Below are 24,883 nucleotides of genomic sequence, written 5' to 3' on the forward strand. Positions count from 1 at the left end.
AAAGAACTGCATGAAATTAAGACGACTAGCGATGGATCAATGCTGCTCTTGCGGCTGCTGCCATTGATCATAATGATGTTGATGATGCTGCTGAAGCCAGAACAAAGGCGCTGCAGGAAACGATACCAAAACCAAAAAAAACTCAAAGGTAGAACGAATTTTGAAAACAAAGCAGAATGAGCCCAGCCCTTGGCGCTGTTAGTGAGCGAAAGAGAGAGAGAGCGAGAGTGAAGCGGCGGTTACTCCTTTTTGGCTGCTGCCCGCTGCGATCGCGTGTTCTTCTTCAATTACCAGCGCGGAACGTTTACGGGTATCCAACTGCCGTTGCCACCACTTGTTGCTCCCTCTCTCTGATCGAACTCTTTGGTTTTTGTTTTTTTTCTGTGAAATTTGCAGCGTAATTCAGGATTCTGCTTACTCTGTTATTATCTTAGCTCTGAGTGCTGCTGTGGCTCAGCAGGCGGCAACAGCAAGAACAAAGGTGGTCAGAGCCCTCGAAATTTTTTCGAGCGAATGCGTTATTATTGCTGCACTTAAAAGCAGCTAAAAATATGAAATTTGCATACGACAATTTAAGCATCAATAATTTTACCGCAGCGCATAATTATTTAATAGCAAATTTTACAATAAACAGACTTGACACAGCCCCAAAGAGTCGCAATCGCACTTGGCACGCTCTTAAATAAACAAAACATACGCTCCCACACCAAATACCCAGCTTGCCGCCCACTCTCTGCGCTCTCCCACACGTTTCTATGTCATGCCCCGGAACGTTCGGCAAGTGGCTGCTGTGTTCCATATTTCAGTCTATCGCGCGCGCTCTTTGCTTGCAACTCATACAATTGAGTCGCGCCTGTGGTGAATTTGTGCTGTGTTGAGTTTCGCTTTGACTGGCTTGCGCTCAGCTGTGTTTGTGCTCAAATTTAGTCTTTAACTAACCACCACCTTAAGCAGACGTGCGCTGCGCGTTAATTAAAAATGTGCTGAATGATCACACAAGACGTAAAAAATCGCAACAGTTAAAACGTAAACAATAGTTTAAAACACAAGAGTTGTAATAACATAATAAACGTTTTGTTTTAATCGGTAAATTGAGCGGGCCGCGCGTGGAAACTTCGAGAAACAAGCAACAACAACAAGACGAGACAATTTTTTGTTGTTATCGCTTTTGAAGTGCATAAAGTGAATAACGTGAATAACAAGTGAAATTTTTTGGGTGCAGCGCAGCGTAGAAAGTGCCCGCAGTGAGCACTGACGGTAAAAACCTCCCCCGCATAAATAAGCAAACAACAATTGCAGGCAACAACAACAACAACAAAAATAATTACACCCCAAAAATTTTTGCTGTCGAAGTCGCTGCTGCCGTCGCTGCTGGCGTCAGTCGCCCGCATTTGGAAATACAAATCGTGTTTTGCGCTTTAGCATTTTGCAGTTTGTTATTTGTTGTTAGCGCCCATTGTTGTTGTTCGTTTCGCCAAGTTATTTACGTCGCGTCGCGCAAACAATAATAATAACAAAAACAACAACAACAACAAAAGTCAAAGCGACTACAACGAAATTTACAATTAAAATTACACGCGTTCTACGTCATACAAAAAGTAACTGCAAAAACACACACACACAAAGAGGCACACAGCGTGAGTGTGTGTGAGTGAGATAGCAAGAGCGTGGAATGGGGCATTGCTAAAACGTGCGTACAGCTCATACAATATGCGCAAAATTCAACTAAAATGCAGCATATTACAGCTGTAAAAAGTTTTACGATTCAAGCTTAATACTACGCCCCAGACACCCACCCACTCAACCCAACCACCCACTGCAAAAAGCAAAAATAATGCCAGATACAAATTAAGGTCGCTACATTGCTCTGTGTGGCACCTGAGAGAGCGTCGCAGTCTCAGCAGCTGCAGCAACAACAACAACAAAAGGATAACAAACATATACAGCGCACAAAAGTCGTAAAACATTTTGTGTTTTTGTGCAAAGCAAAGTCGCCGCTACAGGCTCGTAAATTGTCAACAAAATAAACAACAACAGTGGAGAAAGAGCGAGAGCGAGAGAGAGACAACAAAAAGCACAAACAACAAAACTTTCGAGATGGCTGGCAACATTGTCAAATGGTGGAAACACAAAATTCTCGGCGGCTACAAACAATTCTCAGGTAAGAGTCTCTTAACACTCAAATGCATAAATAATGTGGCTGCAAATTAATTTAAATATTTAGGCATTTAATTAAATATTTATTTGCAACTGAGTGTAAGCTAAAAATATTGCTAGGATATATATTTATGTGATATATTTTAACTGAAAGTTCAAAGAGCATTTAATGTTGCTGTAAATTAATTTTAATATTCTTGAAATTTAATAAAATATTTATATGCAACTGAGAGTGGTAAAAAATATTGTTAGCATATATTTTTATGTAATATATTTAAACTGAAAGTTTAAAGAGCATTTATTATTATGTTGCTGCAAATTTATTTGAATATTTTGAAATTTAATAAAATATTTATTTGCAATTTCATTGGTTCAAATATATATATTTCTATATGATATATTTCCACTGAAAGTTCAAAGAGCATTTATTATTGTTTTAATTGTAATGAAATTCGTTTTAGCTGCACACAATAATTTAAAATATTTCAAAATATTTATTTACATTTGATTTATAATGCAAAAGTTACACAAATTTGTTTTTGATATTTATTTAAAATTCGTAGAAAATAATTGAATATTTATTTGCAATTCTATAATGTGTGAAATGCTAAAAATATTTGTTTTGAGTAAAACAATATACTTACAGTATATATTTATTATTAATGGCGCATACATGAGAATTTTGCATTTCCAATTCAATATTTGAAAAGTTCAAAGAGCATTTATTATTATTAATTGTATAGAAAATGCGGCGCAGCTAAATTTTCAAGATTCATTCAGTCAAGGGCTTCTTCCACATCCTTCTAGTACAATAACAAGCAACAACAACAACAAAAGCAACAACAACTGAGATATAAACTAAAAAATAGAAATGTAGGCAATCGACAGCGAGCTGTGCGCTTTATCTCTAAGATACACAGAATGAGGCAGAGGCAGAGGCAGCGGCGCTGGCGTCGTCGTCGTCGTTCGCTTGTGGTCGAAGAAGCAGAAAAAAAAAAGACACATAAAAATAGAACCTAGAAAATCCATAACAACGAGACTAAGAATAAGAGCAACATCAGCGGCGGCGGCGGCAGCGGCAGCGGCAGCAACTTACAAATAAAAAGAAAAACATCAAAAGAAAACGACGCACGAAAAAAATAAATAGAAAATAGAAAACCCAAAGAGCAGCAAGCAAAGTGCTTAGGGAGAGAGAGAGAGAGCGAGGGAGAGGGAGAGCGCAACTGGAGGGTGAACTAAGTGTGCGCAGAGATCAATGCAGCAGTCGTGATCAACACGCAGTGGTGGAGGGGAAGGGGGGTGGGGGCAAACGAAGCAGAAGAAGAAGAAGCAGAGTACGCAAAGGGTTTCCAAAAACACTGCGGACGACCTTTCTGCACAAACAAAACGAAAACCGTCGCGTCCAGACCGAACATCAATCAATCAATGTGCGCATTTTTTTTTTTTTTTGCTTTTTTCTTGTTGTTGTTGCTTTCAGTGGAAACGTCTTGGGCTGGGGCTGGGGCATGTGGCAGCAGCTGGTGTTTCAATTGCTGCGCCAATTAAATGCCAGGGCAACACTTTGAATCCCTGGACTGCAGGATGGACTGGTCTGCTGGTAACCCTGGCATACCACAAGCCCCCATACACTAATTGCTGCTGCTGCTGCTCCTCGGAAAGAGCTAGAACCAACTTGAGTGTGCGAAAGAGAGCGCAATAGCTGGGCAAGAGAATTCGAATTCAAAGGAAACCCAAAGGCACGCCGAACTATGCTGCATGCAACTTCAAAGAAAGCAGCAGAGGCAACACCAAAAAAACAAAAAAAATAAAAAAAATAAAAGAAAAACACAAAATCCGAAAAGCGAGTAGAAAAACACATTGAAATGCCGAACGAAGCGAACGAGCAAGCGAAATATTTCTTACCTGTTGCAGGTAGAAGAGGCAGCTGCTGCTGCGCTTCATGCCACAAAAACCTTTTAAAACCCTCACAACGAGCAACGCGCAGTTGCCGCAAGCAAAAATAATAATAACTGAGCTACGGCGGCGGCGGCAGTGGCTGCAACTCCTCCATTTGTGCAGTCGACGTCGCTGTTCGCGCAGCCTCAACTTCAGTTTGGAGCGGCGGCGGTTCCAACCAGTTCCGCGCTTTCAACTATGCCAAACATCTCGTCGGCCATACACAAAAGCGGTTTAAAGCCGACGATCGACGGACAGACGGACAGACAGACAGACAGTTCGACAGAGAGGCCGACATACACATAAAGCGACAGACAGACGGCAAGAAAGACAAACGAGCGTACGTTGTTTTGTATCTTTGAGATACACACACCGCTCGTTGAGTGCCTCATCGGTTGTTGTTGTTGTTGCTGCTGCTGCTGCTTGGGCTTGGGCCTAAGCCGTAGCCTCAGAGTGGCCCGCGTTACAAGCTGCGCTTTGCGCACTGTTCAAAAGATGCGCTTTTTGCTTTGAGTTCGTATGCGCACAGTGGAGCAAGAGCAATGAAACTATAGAAAATATAAATATTGAAAAATTTTAGCTTTAATAAAGTATTTTTATATATATTTACAAAAAAAAGTTAACTTAAAATTTAATAATAAGTAACTTAGCAAAAGCTAAAAAGCAATTTCTAAAAAAATAATAATTAGCTGTCTTATGAATTAAAATTAAAGAATTTGAAAATATAAATATTGAAAAATATTTATAATAAATAAATAACATATCAATATGTTAAATGCTAGTACAACAAATTTTACTAAAAATTGAATAATTAGTAACTTTGACAAAGCTAAAAAGCAATTTTATTAAAGAATTAGTAAAATTAAAATTAAAGAGTTAGTAGCTTAGTAAAATGTTAAGAAATTTAATTTTATATACTTTTAATATTTATTGGCATTTAATATTAATTAAAATGCAATACTTTGAGGCTTAATAAATGTTAAAAATAATAAAAATGCATATAAAAATAATTTTTAGCTCTGTATAACTAAGACTAGAACTAAGACTGCTTACTAGGCAAGCAGCTCTACTTACATTACTTTCTGGGGAGTCGGGATGGAATATATGCAGAGCTAAAAGTAAGCTGCATAGAGTTTTTGTATAGATTTAATAATAAATATAGCTATAGCTATTTGCTAAAATTCGTTTAATTTCATTAAGCTTTAAAACAAAACTAAATGCGCTGCGGAATCTAATTAGACTGCAAGTGGCCAATCAAATATAAATATATATAGCACTATATTTAAAATTAGCTGCTGGCAATTTTCTATAGCTTGCTGCCCACTGTGCCACTGGCGAGTTTCGCAACATTCGCCTGGGCTCAGAGCTCAGCTCAGCTCGCTCTGTGAATTACGGTAGAAGGCAACAGGCGACGCCAATGGCAACTTGGAGACTCAGAGACAGGCCAGCCGCGTTGCTGGCATTCATGACAGGCTCAAGCTGCACTTTTGGCTGATCCTGGGCGAGGCGCGGAGTCAGAGACGAGACGCGTGCGGTCAGCAGCGACGGCTGCAGCGACGGCTGCAGCAGCAGCGAACTCTTTAAGCAATTTTCGTAATATTAGCCAGGAAGTTGGCGGTTGCCGTTGTTATGGTTGCTGTTGTTGTTGTTGCTCTGACATGCCAGCGACCTTATAAGGCCTGAGCTGCGCGGCCCCAAGAGCGCGGCCAGCAGTTTCAACTGGTTTCAACTTGTGGCAAAACGAGAGGCTGGGGCAGGCTTTTGGCCTGGGCCGCCAAAAACAAAGCCGCCTGTTGCCAAAGATAAAAAGCTGTTAGCTTGTAGCTTCTGCATTTTGCGGCAGCCACAGAGAGAGAGAGAGAGAGAGAGAGACACACACACACACACTACTGAGCGTAGAATCAAAAGATATATGTAATGACTTTTGAGGTTTTTGTTTTGCTCGTCAGAGTTTGTTTGTTGTTTTTGTTGATTTAGCAATTGGCTTCTTGGAAATGTGCCGCCAAGCGAGTTCAATGTGCAAACAGAGCCAAAAGCACATAACTTAACTATAAAGTACACACACACACACACGCGCACACCCACACTTGCATGTGTATTTGTTAGCCTACTTATGTATATGTAAATTACAAAAGACAACAATAAGAAATTTTCGTTTGAAACGCTCGTTACATTCACTTATGCTAGTTACTTTCAATAAATATGATGGAAATATCATGTCGCTGTCATTTCGCGCTCTCTCGCTCTAACGCTTGCTATCTCGCTCTTGTCGCTATGTCTGACGTCTGATTGATAAGCGCGCACTATGCCTTATCTTAATAATATTTAATGCAGGGCCCAGGCCAGGCGCTTGCTTTGGAGGCCGCCAACAATTTGTGTGTGTGTGTGTGAAAATGAAAAGCACAAGAAATAACAGCAAAAGAAGCAGCACAAAAACCGCTTTGTCGGTCATTAGCTCTTTGAGTGGACGCCGACATTTCGAGCATTTCGGTGGATCGTCTGCTGCTGCTTCTGCTGCTCTTTGCCAGTCGCTGGGGTTACGTTGATTGTGTCAAAGCGAAAAGCCGCCAAAAACCAAACCGAACCGCATTTTCAAATAACAGCGCGACAGACAGACAGACAGAGACAGCGACCCACAGTGCGACCGACAGTTGCACAAATAATTGCATTGGGGACATTGCATGCAACAAAAGCGCCACAGACTAATGCAGAAATTTGTTGCTGCAGATTTAGCGAAATTGTTAAATGCGCTATAAACTATAAATTTGCAAATTTAGAGCAAAATATTCATATTATCTTTACTTACATTTGAAATAAACTTCAAAAAAAAGCCCAAAATTAATCTTCGTTGTCGTATTTAATATTCTAAGCTATAATATCAAGCTAGCTGCTTTATCTCTAGAAATTTCTGGTACATACCTAATGCAGAAAGCGTTGCCCATATAGCAAAAAATAATCTAAATTGCATAGAAAGTGAGTTTTAAGCTATTTATTATTTATTTATTTATTTAATGTCAAAAGGATTACAAAAAATATTTAAATTTAAATTTAAAAATTATTTAAAATTATGTATTTGTTTTTAGAATTGATAAACTTATAGTTTGGGAGTGTTAAACAGACTATAAATATAAATTATAGATACTATTATTTAAAATATTAGAATCGCATTGTTAAAGCTTAAATTGTTCATTGATTAATCAAAGCAAGAATTTGCTCATTGCTTGTAGAATTTGTTTTAGTTTTTTATGGAACTGTTGCTCTGCCTGCATAAAAATTAAAGCGAATAATTATAGAGTTGCTTGTATAGTTAATTTAAGTATAAAAAAGTTAGCAGAGTTTACTTGTATAAACAGGAAACTGCTCTTATCATTTTAAACATATTTTTCATTACAACCATTTTGATAATTTTATTTTTATTGTTACTCAATTTATACATCATTTTAACACATTTTATTGTACAGCACTTCAAACATTTTTGATATTCACTGCTTATGTGATATATCCCATTTAAAGTTCTTGAAATCTGCTACCAATAAATACAAACCCTTGTGCTGCTTTAGCTTTTGTCGCATAAACTGGCGGCATTATTATAATAATCATTTTTTTTTTTAGTTTACGCTTTCAATTCAACAAAATGTGGCAGCAAAAGTATTTGCCACAGAGAGATAAAACTAAAAGCGTACAGCGCGACAACAAAAAAAGCAAGCAATGCATTTGTATGTGTGTGTGTGCTTGTGTGTGTGTGTGTGTGTGCTATTTGGGCGTCTGTCTGTTTGGGTTTGAGTTCGCTTCTTTTGCTTTTTTGTGTGCGTGTCAACGGCACACAGACACTTTCCGCTTTTGAAGTGGCTTTTAATTGATAAAAAGCACAAAAAGCAACAACAACAACAGCAGCGTAAAATAAAGCCATAGAAAAAAAAAGTAAAATGTAAACGGCATTACACATACGCCATGGTGGCTGTGCAGCCAAACTGCTGAGCACTGATAGCAAACACAGCGACAACAGCGACAAGCGACAACGACAACGACATTGATATTAATTCCCACGCTGTAAAACGTTGCGGCATGTCTAGTGGGTAGTGGATGTGGTGGTGAGTTGGGCGCTGGCGAGTGATGCAGTTGATGCGTTTTAATGCAAAACTGGGCAAGTGCTGAGTGCTTTTTGGAAAAGCGCACGACAAGAGCTAATGGATGGCAGCTTGATGATGTTGATGGATATGCAATTGCCATAGCCACAGTCACAGCAATGAAAAAAAATATTGAAAAATTGATAGAAAAGCTTTAATAGAAGTTAAAGCACTCGAATTTATGCTTGCCCCCAGCGTACGCGTCGTATGCGTAACAAGCAATGCTCAATGCTGCTTTGTTATTATGTTTATTTGTTATATATGCGTGCGTGTGTGTGTGTGCGTATTATATTTGTGGCCAAGGCATTGTTCAATGCTTTTAGCATTTGCTGTTTGTATTTTGCTCTCGCTCTCCCTCTCGCTCTTTGCCGTGTTAATCATGCTACATTGCAAGCATGCCACAATAATCATAATAATCAACAACAACAACAACAAGAGCAATAAGAACAAAAGCATCATTATTTTAGATATTTATGTATTTATGTATGGCCTGGCCTGGGTCTCTACCCAACTCTCAGGCTCAGGCTCAGTCGCTGGCGCTGGCGCTGGCTGTTGCCATGGCTCTTGATAAAAATTTAATGTAGCATGTTAACAAGCGAGCCGTTATGATTACACACACAAGCAAACACACACACACACACACGCACACGCATAGACTTGAGCCCCACAACAATAGCAAGCGCAAAATGACAGGCAAACTCGCCTTGCAGTCCAATTTTGGCATTTCAATAATAACGCTGACGACTCCATTGAAGCTCAAGACGCAGCAGGCAAAAGCAATCACAGGACTCGGAAATTAATAATCAATATGGCCAAATTACTTTTTCAGTACAATTGCAGTCGCTTTGCTGCAACTTTAATTTAAATTGACTGTTTTATATAATTTATAGCCACAATGTAAAAACAATAACAGCAAACATAATGACGCGCATGGCATAAACGAGTCGCGTCTGACGAAAAGTTTTAAACGCAATGAGTGAGAGAAAATGCGCTGGCTGCCTTTATCATACATTCAACTCGCTATCGGCGTCAGAAAAGAAAACAAAAATCCCAACAACGTCATAAATTTGTAGCGCCAATTAATCATTTTACTTTTTCGTTGGCTGGGCTGGGTGGGTGGGTTGTTGGTTGGTGCTGCAGTAGATTGAATAATTGATGGCAATACATACAAGAATTTTTTGAAAGCTGCGCTATAATTAACACTATATATATATAGTATAGCTTAGCAACAAGTGTAGCTAAAAAGGTTACAACGTGCCTGGGCATTCATTTAAAAAAAGCAGCAGCAGCAGCACTTGAGGGTCAAAAGGCGCTGCCCTTTGAGCCTGATAAGCATGCTTATCACAAAGAGCAGCGAAAGAGAACTGAGAAAAAAAGGTTACAACAGTAGCCCAAGTTAGTTTATTGCTTTGACAAATGCCTAGCGTCTAATATTTTCCAGGAATTCTTTGAGTGTTATTTATGTTTTCTCTACAGTTAATTTGCATACCATTGATGTTGGCCATTCAACAGTCGCCCGCTCTAGAGAGTTTGTTAAAAGTAGAAAAAGGTTCAAAAGATATTTTATGCGTGCATAATTAATACTTAAGCTGTGTAGAGCGAGAGAGTGAGAGCGAGAGAGAGAGAGAGCGGAAATGCTTTGAATCGACAACTTCGCTTGTAGCTTGGACATTGCTTTGCTTCATTGTGTGCTGTGCGCTAAGCTGGCATTAAATTTTCATGCTTTAAACAGCGACTCGAAATAGGCTTAGGCTACACACACACACCAATACACACACATGTGTTTAGGCCCTACATATATATTTAGCGTTGAGCTGTAACCGAATGGTTTTCACTTGAATTTCTGTCGGCGGCCATATAATTAAGGCGCACAGCGGCAACAAAAATATGAGTGCAACACTTTTGAGCCCGCAACACGCAGAACCTGCAATTTGTGCTGCGACTGCGACTGCAGTCCGAACTGTAAAGCAGGCTGACGTTGCTGCTGCCTGCTGTGGCGGCTGCTCATTAAAAAGCAAAGAAAACAAAAATAACATACATTCTACATATACCCTTTGTATCTATGTGTTAGTGCGTGTGTGTGTTGCACAAACCTGACCAACAAATTGCGGCGCGCTGCCCCCAAAAGTGCCACAGTTAATGGGCAACAGCATCCCATTCTCCAGCTCTCCCTCCCTCCCTCCCTCCCTCACTCAATTGCCAGCCCATACCCTTTGCCTTTGCCTTTGCCGCTTGTGTGAGTCTGTGTGTCTGTGTTAATTTGATATGCTGCAGGCCTGAAGGAACCCATCGCCAGCTGTCAGCTTGTGGCACTCATTGTTGTTGCGCCAGCAGCAGCAGCAGACGCTAGATGGCGTTTGTCACTGTTAGTGGGTCGCTTGATGCATTGCAGTTAGTTAGTCATAACTTTAAGTGAGTAAAAGTTTTAGATAAGAAATAAATAAGTGAACTTGCATTTAGTTTGTAGTTTCGCTGCAGTATGACTCATTGGTGAACAGCTTAACAATCACCAACGTTTACTTTTGCCATTGGTGAAACATTGTTGAGCTTAACAAATGAAATTAAACTAAACTAAACACAATTAAATTCATCGTCAGCATTAATAAGTACAACAACATCACCAATAAACTCAACAACACTACAAGAAAGTTCACCAACAGACAGTCACCTGCTTTTTTGAAACATTGTTGAATTTAACAAATGAAATTAAACTAAGCTAAGCTAAGCACAATCAAATTCATCGTCAGCACTAATAAGTACAACAAACCACCAAGAAACTCACCAACACTACAAGAAAATTCACCAACATGCAGACGCCTGCTTTGTTGAAAGCATTGTTGAAGCTTAACAAATGAAATTAAACTAAGCTAAACACAATTAAATTCATCGTCAGCATTAATAAGTACAACAACATCACCAAGAAAATTCACCAACATGCAGACGCCTGCTTTGTTGAAACATTGTTGAGCTTAACAAATGAAATTAAACTAAGCTAAACACAATTAAATTCATCGTCAGCACTAATAAGTACAACAACCACCAAGAAACTCACCAACACTACAAGAAAACTCACCAACATGCAGACGCCTGCTTTGTTGAACTTAACAAATGAAATTCATCTGAGCTAAACACAATTAAAAGTCATCGTCAGCACTAATAAGTACAAAAACATCACCAATAAACTCACCAACACAACAAGAAAAATCACCAACAGGCAGACGCCTGCTTTGCTGAAACATTGTTGAATTTAAGAAATGAAATTAAACTAAGCTAAGCACAATTAAATTCATCGTCAGCACTAATAAGTTCAACAACATCACCAATAAACTCACCAACAGACAGATGACCCCTTTGTTGCTTATTTTAAAACATTTGAGTGCAGTTCAAATATTTCACTCTATTATAACTAACATTGCTGCATTCACCAACAAACTCACCAATTGTTTCTTCTTACGCCGTAACTGCTCTGACCACCCACGTAATCAGCTAGCCTAAGTGCATTGCACTTACTACTTTAGAGCCCAGCACACAAATACAGTCACAGTTAATGCAATTTGTTTAATTAGTTTTCGTAGAAAGTTTTACAGACCAAACGAGCCCAGCAGCCAGCAGCTTAGCCCAACAACATTTTGAGTTTGTGTGTCCTCGGCGTATCCGGTCTGTAATATTTCCGTAATGCATTTGCAATGCACACTCTCTCGCTCTCGCTCTCTCTCTCTTCCTCTCTGACACTCTTCGCGCTGTTTGGACACGGCCAATCGTCTCGAATGGCATCATAAGCTGTCAGTAAATGAGGCAAAATTCCACGAAATTGGCGACCCGAGGCCACATAATTCACTTCACGAGCAGCAAACTGAAAAACAACAACAACATTTTGACGTATATGAATTGATCATTATGTAAAATTATGATTTGTGGCGTTCAAATTACAAATTTGTTACAAGCAAGCAGAAATTCGCGAACGCGACTCGCACGCATGGGCGGCAGTCAAACCCCCTTGCCCCCCACACGCTTGAGTCAATTTCAGGCAACCACAAATCATATTTTGGTACGTAGAAGTTATAAAATTGACTTTTTCGCAAAACGTTAAACGAGAATTATTGCGTGGGGAGCAAGAGAGTGAGAGAGAGAGAGAGCGAGAGGGGTATAGATATTTACGCATAATTTGTGTAGCGCTCATTTCTGGCAAAAATAGACTTTGGGTTGAGGCTAAAAATATGCTTAGGGAGCAATGTAATATGTCTTGGGGCAAATATATATAGCCGAGTTTAGTTTTTATCAGAATTCAAGGCAAATGCGCCTAATTATCAAACCCAGTCAGGGTTGAAGCGAGAGCGAGAGCGCACGGCAGGAAGCGACTGCGATAGCTGCGGCTGGAGACGTAGTGAGTTCCAGGAAAACCTGACACATTGTTAGGCAGCTATAAAAACGTCAGCAAGCAAAACAGGCAGACAGACGAGCAGACGCAGATAGCAGGAGTCGTCGTCGTCGTCGTCGTTGTCTTAGCAGCGGTTAGGCCAGGACACATGGCGAGTTTTTGGGATTTTGAGATTTTCGGGACAACAAACAGCGTGACACATGCAGCAAACTATGCGACACACACACACAGAGAGAGAGAGAGAGAGAGAGAGAGACACAGACATGCAGCTAATGAGAGAAACGTCGTGTGTGTCTTGAGCGTAACTGGCAGGGGGTTATGGCTTACCCCTGCTCCAACTGCACTTCAGTTTACTACTACAACTGCAATTGATTTTAATTGTTTGTGTGTGTCGTGTGTGTGTGTCGCAGTTAAAACTTCCGCCTGCATAGTTCATAAACCGCATGCACAGCTGCTCCAAAATACTTCCCCAGCTACTCGCTCTTCCTCTCTTTGCTAATGCTTGGCCATTAGCGCTGGGTAGCAAGCTCGCCCTGGCTGCTGCGGCTGCACTTCCGCTCTAGCAAATCTCATGCTGCCTACCTCACTCTCCTTCGCTCTCCCTTTGACTGTCCATCAACGCTTAGGCAGGTGTGTGCACGTCCGTTCTGCTGGCAGTTTGTGGTTTTATGTCCAAGCATCTGGTTGTGTGGTCTACACTGCAAGCAAAAGCGCTACAGTTATCATAATTTCATATCAGCAACACAATATGAGTCATTATAGCTCAGTCCCTACGTCTTTCTGTCTGTATGAGCTGCAATAACTCAGCAACTAAAAGCGCTAGTGCAACTAAACTTGCTATGCATACACTTTAGACTGCGCTGCAGCTGCTTTTTATTTTTAAACAATTTTATTCCGTTCAGCGCACGAAAAAAAAGCGTATCAAAACGTTGACTTTAATTTCTATTGTTAGCGCTGTTTGTTTAATTCTTTTCTGCTCTGCAGCAGCTTTGCAAACTGCTTGTTAACTTCGTAGCCGTAGCCGTAGCCTAAGCTGCTTTGAGTTTGCTTTTGCCATTGTGCGCTTCCTGCAACTGATTTAAACTATTTAGCATGGAGTGTAGTCTTGTTAAATTAAATTGTGCAGACAAACTGACTGTCAAGTTGGCTGTGGCTGTTGCTGCTGCTCGTTTAGCACTTGTCGACTGACATTTGTAGAATTTATGACTTGCTGTCAATGCAATGCCACCCAGAGCGTTTACACACACACAAGCACACACACACACACACATGCAGTTTGTCGCATAGTTGCACATCTTTTGCTTTTTGCAGCCATTTTCAATTTCATTTGTGGCACAATTTAATATGCAAAACACATGGAAAACAAAGGCGTCTTTGTCTATGTCTTTTTGGTCACATCCGACATTGTCATTGTCTCTCTTGGACTTTGACAAATGCCGCTGCGTTTAGCTTTAGCTAGGTGCTAATAGGGCGTTGGTGGTCCGTACGCTCGCCGCTCATTGAAATTGATGAGCGGCCAAGTACGTGGGGCCAGCTTAGCTTAAATGCCCGAGCCCAAGTCAAGCGAATGAACGAACGAACGAGTGAGCGCCTAGGCTGACTTTGACATTGATTGATTGTTTGCTCTGGCGTAATTTATCTGATTGTATTAGAGAAACAGTGAAAGAGAGAGAGAGAGAGAGAGAGAGGGAGAGCGCATGAGTGAGCCTATTACAATCCCCGAGATTATTAATAGTAGTTGCCTGCCCCGCTTTTGTTTCATTTATTTCAACAACAAATTTCGTTGAAAATTATTTTCTTTTGCCATAATATGTGCGCTGGCATTTCAGTTTTAATGGTCTCCATAGAGACCTCTCCCCCACCCCCCCAACCGAGTCAGCGTTAATCCACTACAGTTGTGCTAAAGTGAAAAATTATTTACGACAAACTATATACACACTATAACGCTAAGCTGTAAATATTATTCAAGTCGTAAATCAAATAACAGCAGGCACTAAAAGTTCAAATCGCTTAAGTTGTAGGCCTAGTAAGCGAAGAGATAAAATTAGTTTAAAAAATGCAAAAAATATGCTACACATGGAATATTTTTAGGTGTCAAATGCCAAGGGTAAGAACTAGAAATACTAGAGTAGTTTGTAGCTTAGGCCCAAATAGTCAAAGAAAAGTTTGAGATATATTAAATTGTAAACTTGAAGTTTCTTTTGAATGAAATGTTGATGTAGAAAATGTTAAAATAGGGTCAAATATATTTTAAATATTTTTCATAACCCTTAATACAGGCAAATATAATTTTTACTGAATTTAAAGTACAACTTACAACATTTAACAATTTCAGTTGAATTTTTAGTTTACATGCTCAGCTTAGCGATAAATTTAGCATAGAGCGCTTGAACTTTTATATAGAAAGAGTATAGCCTGTAAATTTGTTGCCACCGAAAAAAAAAAAAAAAACTGTATGCTATATTTCCCCATAGAATTTTCATCGAGCTGTGAATATTGCGCAGAAAATTTAATACACAAAATATGTTGCAGCTACCGATAACAAAACACGAACAGGCGACCGCAAGCGCTTGCCGCTCAGTCGCTCACACCCTAAGCGAGCAGCATCCTTGCAATTTTGTTTGCTGGCAAAATTTGCATTTTATTTATGGCTGACGTTTAGCGTGTGGTAAAGTGGGAGAGAGCTGAAGTTGATTTTCAATTTAGCAGCTGCTTTAAAAAGTGGCGCTCAAATTTTTTTTCCTGCAGTAACTTCATTAGCCATGGGGAGCTGAGCGAAAGTTTTATGTCTTTTCTGGCTAATTGAGTAGCCAAGGCACACAGACCAAGGGCTGCCAAGTCATGCATCTAATTACAAAAATAAACTTAAACTTCCAACTATGCAGGCAACCCCAAGTGTTGGGCCTGGGCATGGGCCTGGCCATATCTGTGTCTGGTTCAGGGTCCACTCGCTGCAATTAACTGTTACTTGAGCGAACGCGCAGGCCAGACATTAATTGAGGTGCAAGGCAAATAAAAAATAGTAAAAAGCGCATTTAGTGTTTGCACTTAATTATAAAAAATAAAGCATTTGAACTAACTCTAATTGCTAATCAAGGCAATTGGCTGTCATACATCAATGACTTAACTTTAGTTAATTGAGCGCAGGCAATGCGTTGGCATTGATATCAGAGTCGCTCTCTCGCTCGTCTGTTCTTTGATTAAGCCGACCTGGTTTATTGAATTAAGCTAACGGACATGCACATTGGCTAATAACCCAACTCTACCAAGTCAAGTTTAGTCGCTGTCGCTGTCGCTGGCTTTAAAAGCAATTCCCTCTGTGGTCTGTTCGCTTCACCTGTAAATAAATACTATTGCTTTTTCAATGTTGCCTTGCACCATTTTTTATGCCGGCCTGCCTGCCTGTTTGTAACCTAAGCGCCTCCTCTTGACTCGACTCTCAGTGGGAACAAGAGCGACCTAACGGTACGCCAGAGGCAGCTGGCAGCATTGGCTTTGGCTTCATCCTGGCGCCAACTGTTCGTTCATCCGTCTGTCTGTCCGACCATAAAATTATACATACAGTCAATGTCTCCATTTCAAAGCGACAGAGAGAGAGACACACGAGTGGGCCACAAAATGAAAAGCTGTTAGGCTCGCTCTTGCCTCTTGCTCTATTTGTAGCTGCAACTGTTTTTTTTTTGTATCTGTATCTGTAGCTCTATTTGCAAGCTGTTGCCCGGCAATTAAACTTTGTGTCTGCATTTTGCTAAATTGCCAATGCCATATAAAATGATATTAAAGCTGCCGAGCGTCTCGGGGTCTTCGAGGGTACCAATCCATGGCTCTGATATTTCCGTGCACTTAAACACTTAGCGCCATTGTTTATACACTTGAGTGCACTCGCCTCACAGCCTTTTTTCGCTTTTGATGTGGTGTGAAAAGTCGTCGAGCAAACAACACGCCACACCCAGACCCCAACCCCAACCCCAACCCCAACACCGACCCCGACCCCGACTTTGAGACATTTTCTTTTGCCTTTTTTTTTTGGTTCGTTTTGAACGCATATCCATGGCAATGCTCATAAGTGTTCAACTAAATGGAAAAGCATTTCTCTTAAGCGTTGACAAAACAATAAAATAAAAGACGCTTATGCTCTGGAGATTTTTCCGTCCCTACACACGTTTCGATTTCTAGACTACACTTGCCTATCATCAAGGTTTGCTGACTGCCAGTCGCGTGAAGATTTCCCATTAAGGTGGCGCACTTGTGGGCGTGTGCAGCAATTTGAGGCAAGCTTGAGCGGCAGGCGACAAAATCTAAATTATATGCTGGGGTGACACAAATTCGAAAATGTCTCAAGCAGAGAATCTGATTGCAGTTCGTAACTGATTTGATTAATTTTTGTAACGCTCTTGCTGCTGCCACTTTTGTCGCCTGTCGCTTAGCCACAAAACTGGGTCAATTTAATGCCATTTCTGTGGCAGCAGCTAAATATTGCTGAGATGCTACAATTTGAAGCTGCCACAGCTGCTGTGTGGCAAATGCCAATGTAACCAATTATGCTGCAAAGCCTCCTACAGCCTTAACCCCCTGACTGACAGCTTGGGTATGGCCATGGGCATGGGCTGGAGCTGCAGGTAACTGCTGCCAACTGCTAACAATGCAAAGCCTCCATTTATTTTTACTTTTCGGTTTATTCTATTTGGTTTGTATTTTTGCTTATTTTGCGCTTTGTTCGTTATCTATGCTGCATGTGGAAAAGGTCGCTCCAGGCAACAGCTGTCAGCCAGGTTACGTGTGTGAAACAGCTTGGAGCTTGGAGCAGGGGCTGCCAGCTTCGCATAAATTTAAGCTCTGAGAAAGGACAATGACAACTGCAAGACAACAAGCTCACGTAGCGAAGAGAGAGCGAGCGAGCGAGCAGTCTAATTCGATTTCAAGGCACACAAAATTAAGCCAGCATCCAAAGCTTTTGTTTTCCATTCGAGCCAGATAGCATGCTGGCCTATTGAAAACTCATATGGCTAAAGAGCAGAAGGCACAAAGCACACACACAACATGGAAAAGTGAAGCCACATCGATACGTGCTCGGCATTTGGCAGCTTGGATTAATTTCATTTCGTGTATCTCTTACGCTCTCAAGCTCTAACTGTTTGTTTTGCTTGCAGGCCTCAATCTTGGCCCTGAGCGTCGTTGTAATGTTGTCATTAATTTGAATTGCATAATTTCAGCTTTGGAAAAGCAAAAAAGAAATTAAGTCAATGGCCGAACAAAAACAAAGCATAAATATCGATTAGTGTGCGTGTGCGTGTGTGTGTGTGTGTGGGAGTAAATGCAATTGACTGAGCCCACTTAGCCAGACATGGGCTAACAACAAAAGTGCTGCGCTTATGGTCAACTTGATGTCACAGCCAGCGACTCTGGCTGGCTGGCAACCCATTTAATTGGTAAAGTTTAACACGTACGCCACATTTGTATTCATTCCTTGGTCTCATGTCGCTGGAAATTGGATTAAAGACATTAAAGCGTCGCTATTTCTTTCATGCTCATGTGTGTCTGTTGCCTTTTCGCAGCAACTGTAAATTACATTGCATACTTAGCACAGAATGCCAAACAGCAAAAGAGATAGAAACGAAGAGAGGGAGAGAGTGTCTTGTGTGTTTGTCTTAAACGAACTTTGTTAGTATGCCATAATCGTATGGGGGACGCTTTATTTATAGCATTAGCGCATATTAGGCCTAATGGGCCCAACAGACGGCGCAGCCGAAAGCGAAAGAGTGTGTGCCATGCAAAGCGTAAAGTACAACAGAAGAGAAGATAAAAGTGCCAAAAAAATTGTGATAAACTGACGTATGTGCAATTAGAGCTAAAGGAACTAGAAAGTGGCTAAGAAAATCAGGCGCGAATGTATAGATTAGAGAAATATTATTAGGAATGGACGTTAAGGAAAATTTATGCTTTTTCTCTTATAGAAATATTATTCATCTTCTATTTCAATAAAAGAAATGTTCTATATTCTTCCGAAAAGACACAATCTGGAATGGATATGAAATAAACCTTCATATAGTATTCCATATTATTAATCTTCATCTCAATAAAAGAAATCTTCTATATTCTGGAATATTCCATATTCTCATATAGTTATCTAAAGAGAATATTGTTTCTTCGCTTATAGTAATACTTTTTATCTTCTATCTAACTGGAAGAAGTACTCAACAGCCAATAGATTATAGAAATATTTTTAGGACACAATCTGGAATGGACGTCCAATAGTATTCCATATTCTCATATATAATTATTTATCTTCCATCTAAATGGCAACTACCCTTTATATGCTTCTCAACTGATTGATAGCTTGCCTGATTGAACTTTTCAGTCAGTTGTCAGCCTCTAAGATTTGTTTATATCTCTCACATATGCATTACTAACTCGAACCCTTTCTTTTTCTCTTTCTTTCTTGCAGGTATGTACTCTTGACTGACTTAAGGTTTATCCCTGCCTATTTGGCAACCCTTAAGCAAGTGTGTGTGTGTGGCTTCGCTTCGGGGGTTTGCGTATTTCACGCTTTAACAAACTGCACGACAACGACAGCAATCTCAGTTTTTGGGAATATTCTTGGCATTATAATCGCATTAAAGCGATAAATGCTTGGAAATCGATGGCAAGTCAACGTTTTGAGACCATTTCTATTTAGTTCAACATAAATATATAAATTTATTCCAAAAAATTTTTTTGGGGAGCTCTGCAGAAATCAGTGAGGGTGACTTTTGCTAGCCCAACGAAAAAATAGTCACGTACACGTGTGTGTAAGTGTGTGTGTGAGTGTGTTGAGTTTTAAAGCAACCCTTAGACCACGAAATGCTTAAAGAAAATGAAAAGCATGCGGACTTTAACGTCCCTAAATTAGTAAAGCCGCCAGTTGCCAGTCGAGTTGAGAGAGAGATTGTCAGGAAATATGACAAGAGTCGAGGATTGTTATCGCTGGAATTGCAGGCGCTTAGGTTTGCTGCAGCGGAAACGGCGGCGGCGACAGCAACCACCCAAATCCAAGCAAGTGGGGTTGGTTAGCTACCTTGCAGGCCTTGCAGTTTTTCCTTTTGGGGGTTGCTGGTGGGAGTTTCGGGGCTTGGCTTGCGGCTGGCGATGACGCAATGCGTCGTCTCTAGGTATCAAAAGGCAACAAAGGGTTAAGGAAATGCGCCACAATTACGACGTTTGGAAATTTAACGCTGCAGCAAGCGATAATCCGCTCCAACTTTTTGCTTTCACACTTCTCAAGTTGCGACTTCCTTTCGCAAACAAAATTTATTTTCCATTTAGTTTATTTTTATATAAAGCGCAAGCAACACAACACAAGACGAGAGAAAGAAAGCAGGCAAACCATAAATAAAAAAGCAAAGCAGCTAAAGGCAAAGCCAAACAAAGTTCAATCAAGTTAACTTTTGTGTTGCGCCAAAAGTTCCCAAAAGCCGAAGCCGGCATGTCGTACTTTTTAGCTAAAAGTCGTGGCCGTTTTGACCGAACTGCGACTCCAACTCCACTCGCACTTACTTAAAAGCGTGCCTCGGAGCTAGTCTCTAGGGTCTTATCACTCATCTCTTTGCCTTTCGCTCTCTGCCTGGCCTGGCGTTTAGTTCAATCAAATTTAAAGCCACTGCCAGGCCAGTGGGGTAGAAACTTTAACTTTGGTGGTTGCTCTCGCTCTCTCTCTCTCTCTCTCTCGTTGACGCTTTAGTGGGTGTCAATTTGTTAGGTTTGTCACGTTTTGTGCTGTGACAAAGTAAATAGCTCATTTCATAGACGAAACTATGAGCAAACTATCTATGAAAATGCAAAGAAAATGAGCAAAGTGTGTGCTTCGCTTAGATTTGTTTGCATATTAAAACAAAATTTAATTTGGCCACAGCTTTAACAACAACAATCGAGTGCTGGCAACTTTTCCCATAATGAGCGACTGTGTAAAATTGGGTCAAGTGTAGTGCCAATATGCTAGATCTCTAGCCAATGTGCAGCTGAGCGACTGAGCGCTGAGCATTATTTGCATAGCACTTTGGTTGGGCCCGAACGTGTTCTGCGGTCTGCGGCAGGCAATTAACTGTAGAAAGAAAATCAATTACAAGACGCTGCGGCGGCTGCTCTCGAACGACTTCCGCCCAAAGAGGCACTGCGCGCCTTAATTGCCAGCACGCTGAGCGAAGGCTGAGCGACGACGACGACGACCCTTTGCCTAAAACGGAAATCATGTTATGCCAACAACAACAACAAAGCAGCAGCAGCCATAACTCATAAATTTGCAGCGCTAGAGCATAGAGTGGGGCTGGGGCTGGGGCTGGGCTGAGCTTGGTGGGGCAAAAAGTATAATGACAAATCAGAAAAAGCAGCACAAGAGGCAGCTGGACAGCAATCAGCAAAAGCTGATGAAGTGGCCACGAAGACGGCGACGTCGATGGAAACTCATTCCCTCTGCTGAGTCAGAAAATAATGGAAAACAATTTGGACTTGGACAACAACAATTGGCAGAGCGTAGAAGCAAAGGCAACAGCAACGGGCGCAATAACAATTGAATTTTCAAATGCTGCTTATTGTTTTTCCGGGCATCAAGAAATTGGCCTGACCCGCAACCCAAGCTCGCTCTCTCTCTCTCTGTTGTTAAAATGCAATCAAATTGGAAGCTGTAGTTTTGGTAAAATAATTTTGCGGGCAGCCACAGCAGCAAACACAACAGGCCAAAGAGAATTTCATTTTGAGTACAGCTCCAAAATTAAAAAACAGCAGACGGCTGAGCCATCCAATTTACAGGGTATAGCAACAATCACAACAACGTTGTTGCCACTCGAGTGCAACGTGGCATGCAGCCTGACTTGGCTACTGGTTTTTTGTGCTGTCGACACACACAAGCCACAAACAAAAAAAAAAAAAGAACACACAAGCCAAAGCAAACAGTAGCAGGCAGCAGTTGTCAAAGCTCTACCCAAAGATTCGCAGTCGTCGCTTGAGCCAGTGCCCACATGTGTGGCAGCAGCTCCAGCTCCAGCTCCATGTGCAAACTTTTGTACGTAAATCTGGGGGCTTTTTAAATATGCTACGTGCAGCAGCAGCAGCAGCGACGTGCTGCGTGTTGAGTATTTGCTGAAAAAAAAAGCAAAAAATGTATAAACAAAAAATATTTTTGTTTTTGCCAAGAAGTTTGCCGACAACAACGAACGTCGCTTGACTTTGTCATATGAAAAGTAAACAAACGACAGCCTCAAGAGCTTGCAAGCAGTGCCGTAGTCAATTATTAGTCCCCGCCCCCACTAGACTACGCCTCTGCTAAAAGTTACGAACTGCTTAAGCAGCGCACACACGTAACTTTTCGGCCAAGAGACCAACCAGGCTACGAGTCGAAAAACAGTTAATTACAGACAAGTAGCAGTAGCTTAAGCAAAAATTGCGACAATGGAGAGACGCTGGCAATAAAAACTATTTTATGGCCAAAACTTTTTGGCTTACAATTCCAAAGCAGCGCTGCTGCTGCTGCTGCTCAAAAGTTTATTTAATAAAAGTTGCTTGACTGCGCAAAGTGCTTTAAGAAATTAAATAAAACTACAAACAGCAAAGGCATAAATGCAATCAGTTTATGCAAATGCTTTTGTTTATGTTGATTTTAAAATAATGAGCCCCAACAACGCTTAGGCCATTGCATGAATAATAAATGCAGCGCGCCCCAATCCATTGCATTGCAATATGCGCAAAAAGCTGAAAGCTGCTAATGTAATTGCAATTGTAACCCACCAAAAAAAAAAAAAATACAAAAGGCAAAGTCAATGACAATAACATGAGGCTAAGACCATTGCCAGGCCATCCCCAGTCTCCAATTCTCAGCTGCGCGCACATATTTTGCATTAAATATTTAACTCCAATTGTGCGTTTCGTTTGCAGCAGCAGCCATTTGGTTTTTATGTGGAAAAACTTAATTTGCCGCAGTTTGCACGAATATATTTTTTTGGTTTGTGTAGCAGAGTGTACACTGTAGTAATTGCGCAAGCCAAAACAGGTTGAGGAGCCGCCAGCCAGGCACAGTTAGTTGAAGCTGCCAGGCACAGTGGTAGCAAAGCAGCAGTTTAGCAAAAACTTACAAGGCTTAGTCTTATAATATATATAATATTTTGTAAATGTAAAAACAAACTTTTGTTTGCTTAAACTTATGCAAGCTTAAGTTGTGTTAATTTCGGTTTAATGAGCTTCTATTCTAGAGAATATTTTAAGACTAAGCATTAACAAAGCAAAAAAAAATTTGTATCAAATTGCTGCTTAGCCTACGCTTTGTATATTTTTATTCGTTGCTTTAGCTCAGACAATTAATATTTGGCACTTGAGCTGAAAAATTAAATCAAATTCTTGTTGCTTGCTTCAAAGCATTTATAACTTTTATAGTTTGTAAATAAAATGCACAGCATGCGTTAAATGCTTTAAATTTCATCAACAAAGCTAAAGCGCTCAAGCAATGTGCGCCTAGTTGAGAGCAAACAGTTTTGAGAGCATGTTGAGGTGTTAAATGCAAAGAGAGCGCGCCAAAGCAAGAGCGAGAGCGGCTGCGGCAGCGGCAGCGGAAGAGAGCGGCGCGACTGCACTTGAGCTGCATTAGGCAATTACAGCAGCGCAGTTTTGAATGAACGGTAAACTGTGTGGGCAATTTGTCGCTCTTTTTGTTGTTGCTGTTTCTCTTTCTCTTGCAAACGAATTTATGCGTGTGACGCATTTTGCGCTCAAAGTCAAAGCCGTTTAAGCAAATACACACACCAAAGAGAGTCCAAATACAATTTACAAAAAAAATCTTCAAAAGCATTCCGCCTGCCACTTGTACACAAAAGTATTTCTATTTGATTTGGCTTTGTTGTTTTATTTTGGACAAAAACTAGGAAGAAGCTGCAAAATAAATTGAGTTTATGGAAGCAGCGTCTATAGGGATAGGGATAGGGGTGGTGGCTGGTGGCTGGGGGGGGGCGTTTCATTGCCAAGTAGTTGGCAGATAAAAGCCGCTATAAAAACTGTCAAATAAACATCAAAGCGGATGCGCAACGCTTGACATGCTAAAATATGCTTTATAGTCATGCGTAACTGTATGTGTGAGTGTCTCTATCTGTATGTGTGTGTGTGTGTTGTTAATGGCCGCTGGGTGAATGCGGAGGTGACTACTGTGCGTATGAGTGTTGTGGGTGGGGGGCGGCTAATGTGGCATGTTTATATGTGTGGGGCGTTGGCAATGCTAAAGTAATAGCACATGGCATAACATAATATAAAAAACATTGATGGCTGCAAATGATAAAGCTAAAGAGAAAAAAAAAGAAGAGATTGCCCAAGCGCTAAACTACAGCTAAGGCTAAGGCAGTGGCGTCGCTCAAAGAGGGGCTCAGTTGAATGTAATTCAATTTGCTTAAAGCCGCTGTTATCAGCAAATTCGTTATGTATGTAAATATATAGCCCAAAGCTACTTCGTCGCTTGCTTATCACATCACGTCAAAATGAATTTCAATTTCACACTTACATTTGACAAGTTCCCCCCAGCCCCACGCCACTGCCCGCGGCTTTGAGCCCAAAATTCGCGCCTACATAAGAAACGCCACCCCCAGCACCACCACCCACTACGCCGACTCCTTTGGCACATTAGCAAACGTGACAGAAATTTCATATTGATGTCTTCTTCTTTAGCGGCGTCTTGGCTTTGCTTATTTGCTGCTGCTGCTGCTGCTGCTGCTAAAGGCAATACATAAAATTTTCACACACAAAAGCAGCAACAACAACAACGACAACAACAAAAGCAGCCAAAATGTGTGAATTAGGCGCAAAAGTTGAAAGGCAGCAAATAATTCTCTTGTATTTTATTATAGCGCTGCGAATGCTTTTGAAGTGTTTGCTATGTGGGCAGCCCCCCCTTGTGTGTAGAAAGTTGTCTAATTATAATCAAAAGAAAACATATATATATAGATTTGCTTAGCGAGCGTGCACTGTATGCAAATGTAGCGTTAAGCAAATCAATTTACGAGTGCATATGTCACAAACAGTTGTCGTCGCGTTGCAAGTCGCCGTGGCACGTTGCAAGTTCATAATTTGCGCAATTTTATGAGCAGCCAGCAGCGTCGTCTTCAACTGCATTAGCAATTCTATGTGCCAACAACAACAACAACAACAACAACAATTTTTATGCTTGCTAAATTATTAATACAAATTTTTTATTTGCTGCAGGTGGCCATAAAGATCTTGAGGCTGCTGCCCCCAGCATATTTGTAATAATAAAAGCACATCAAATAAAAAAGATATATAA

The 24,883-nt window shown here is 40.7% G+C and overlaps 1 protein-coding gene across 2 annotated transcripts in view; it reads left to right on the forward strand.

Annotated features, from left to right (window-relative positions):
• The first annotated feature begins 950 nt into the window (after window positions 1-950).
• Window positions 951-24,883, forward strand: part of LOC108600317 (protein naked cuticle) — a 34,032-nt gene continuing 10,099 nt past the window's right edge. For both annotated transcript variants that reach the window (XM_017987815.1, XM_017987816.1), the window contains exon 1: window positions 951-2,161. In XM_017987815.1, the coding sequence (XP_017843304.1) occupies window positions 2,098-2,161 (64 nt within the window). In that variant the 5' untranslated portion in view covers window positions 951-2,097. The remainder of the gene's footprint in view (window positions 2,162-24,883) is intronic.

This window comes from Drosophila busckii, chromosome 3L (assembly GCF_011750605.1).
Source record: "Drosophila busckii strain San Diego stock center, stock number 13000-0081.31 chromosome 3L, ASM1175060v1, whole genome shotgun sequence".
In the NCBI taxonomy this organism is placed as follows: domain Eukaryota; kingdom Metazoa; phylum Arthropoda; class Insecta; order Diptera; family Drosophilidae; genus Drosophila; species Drosophila busckii.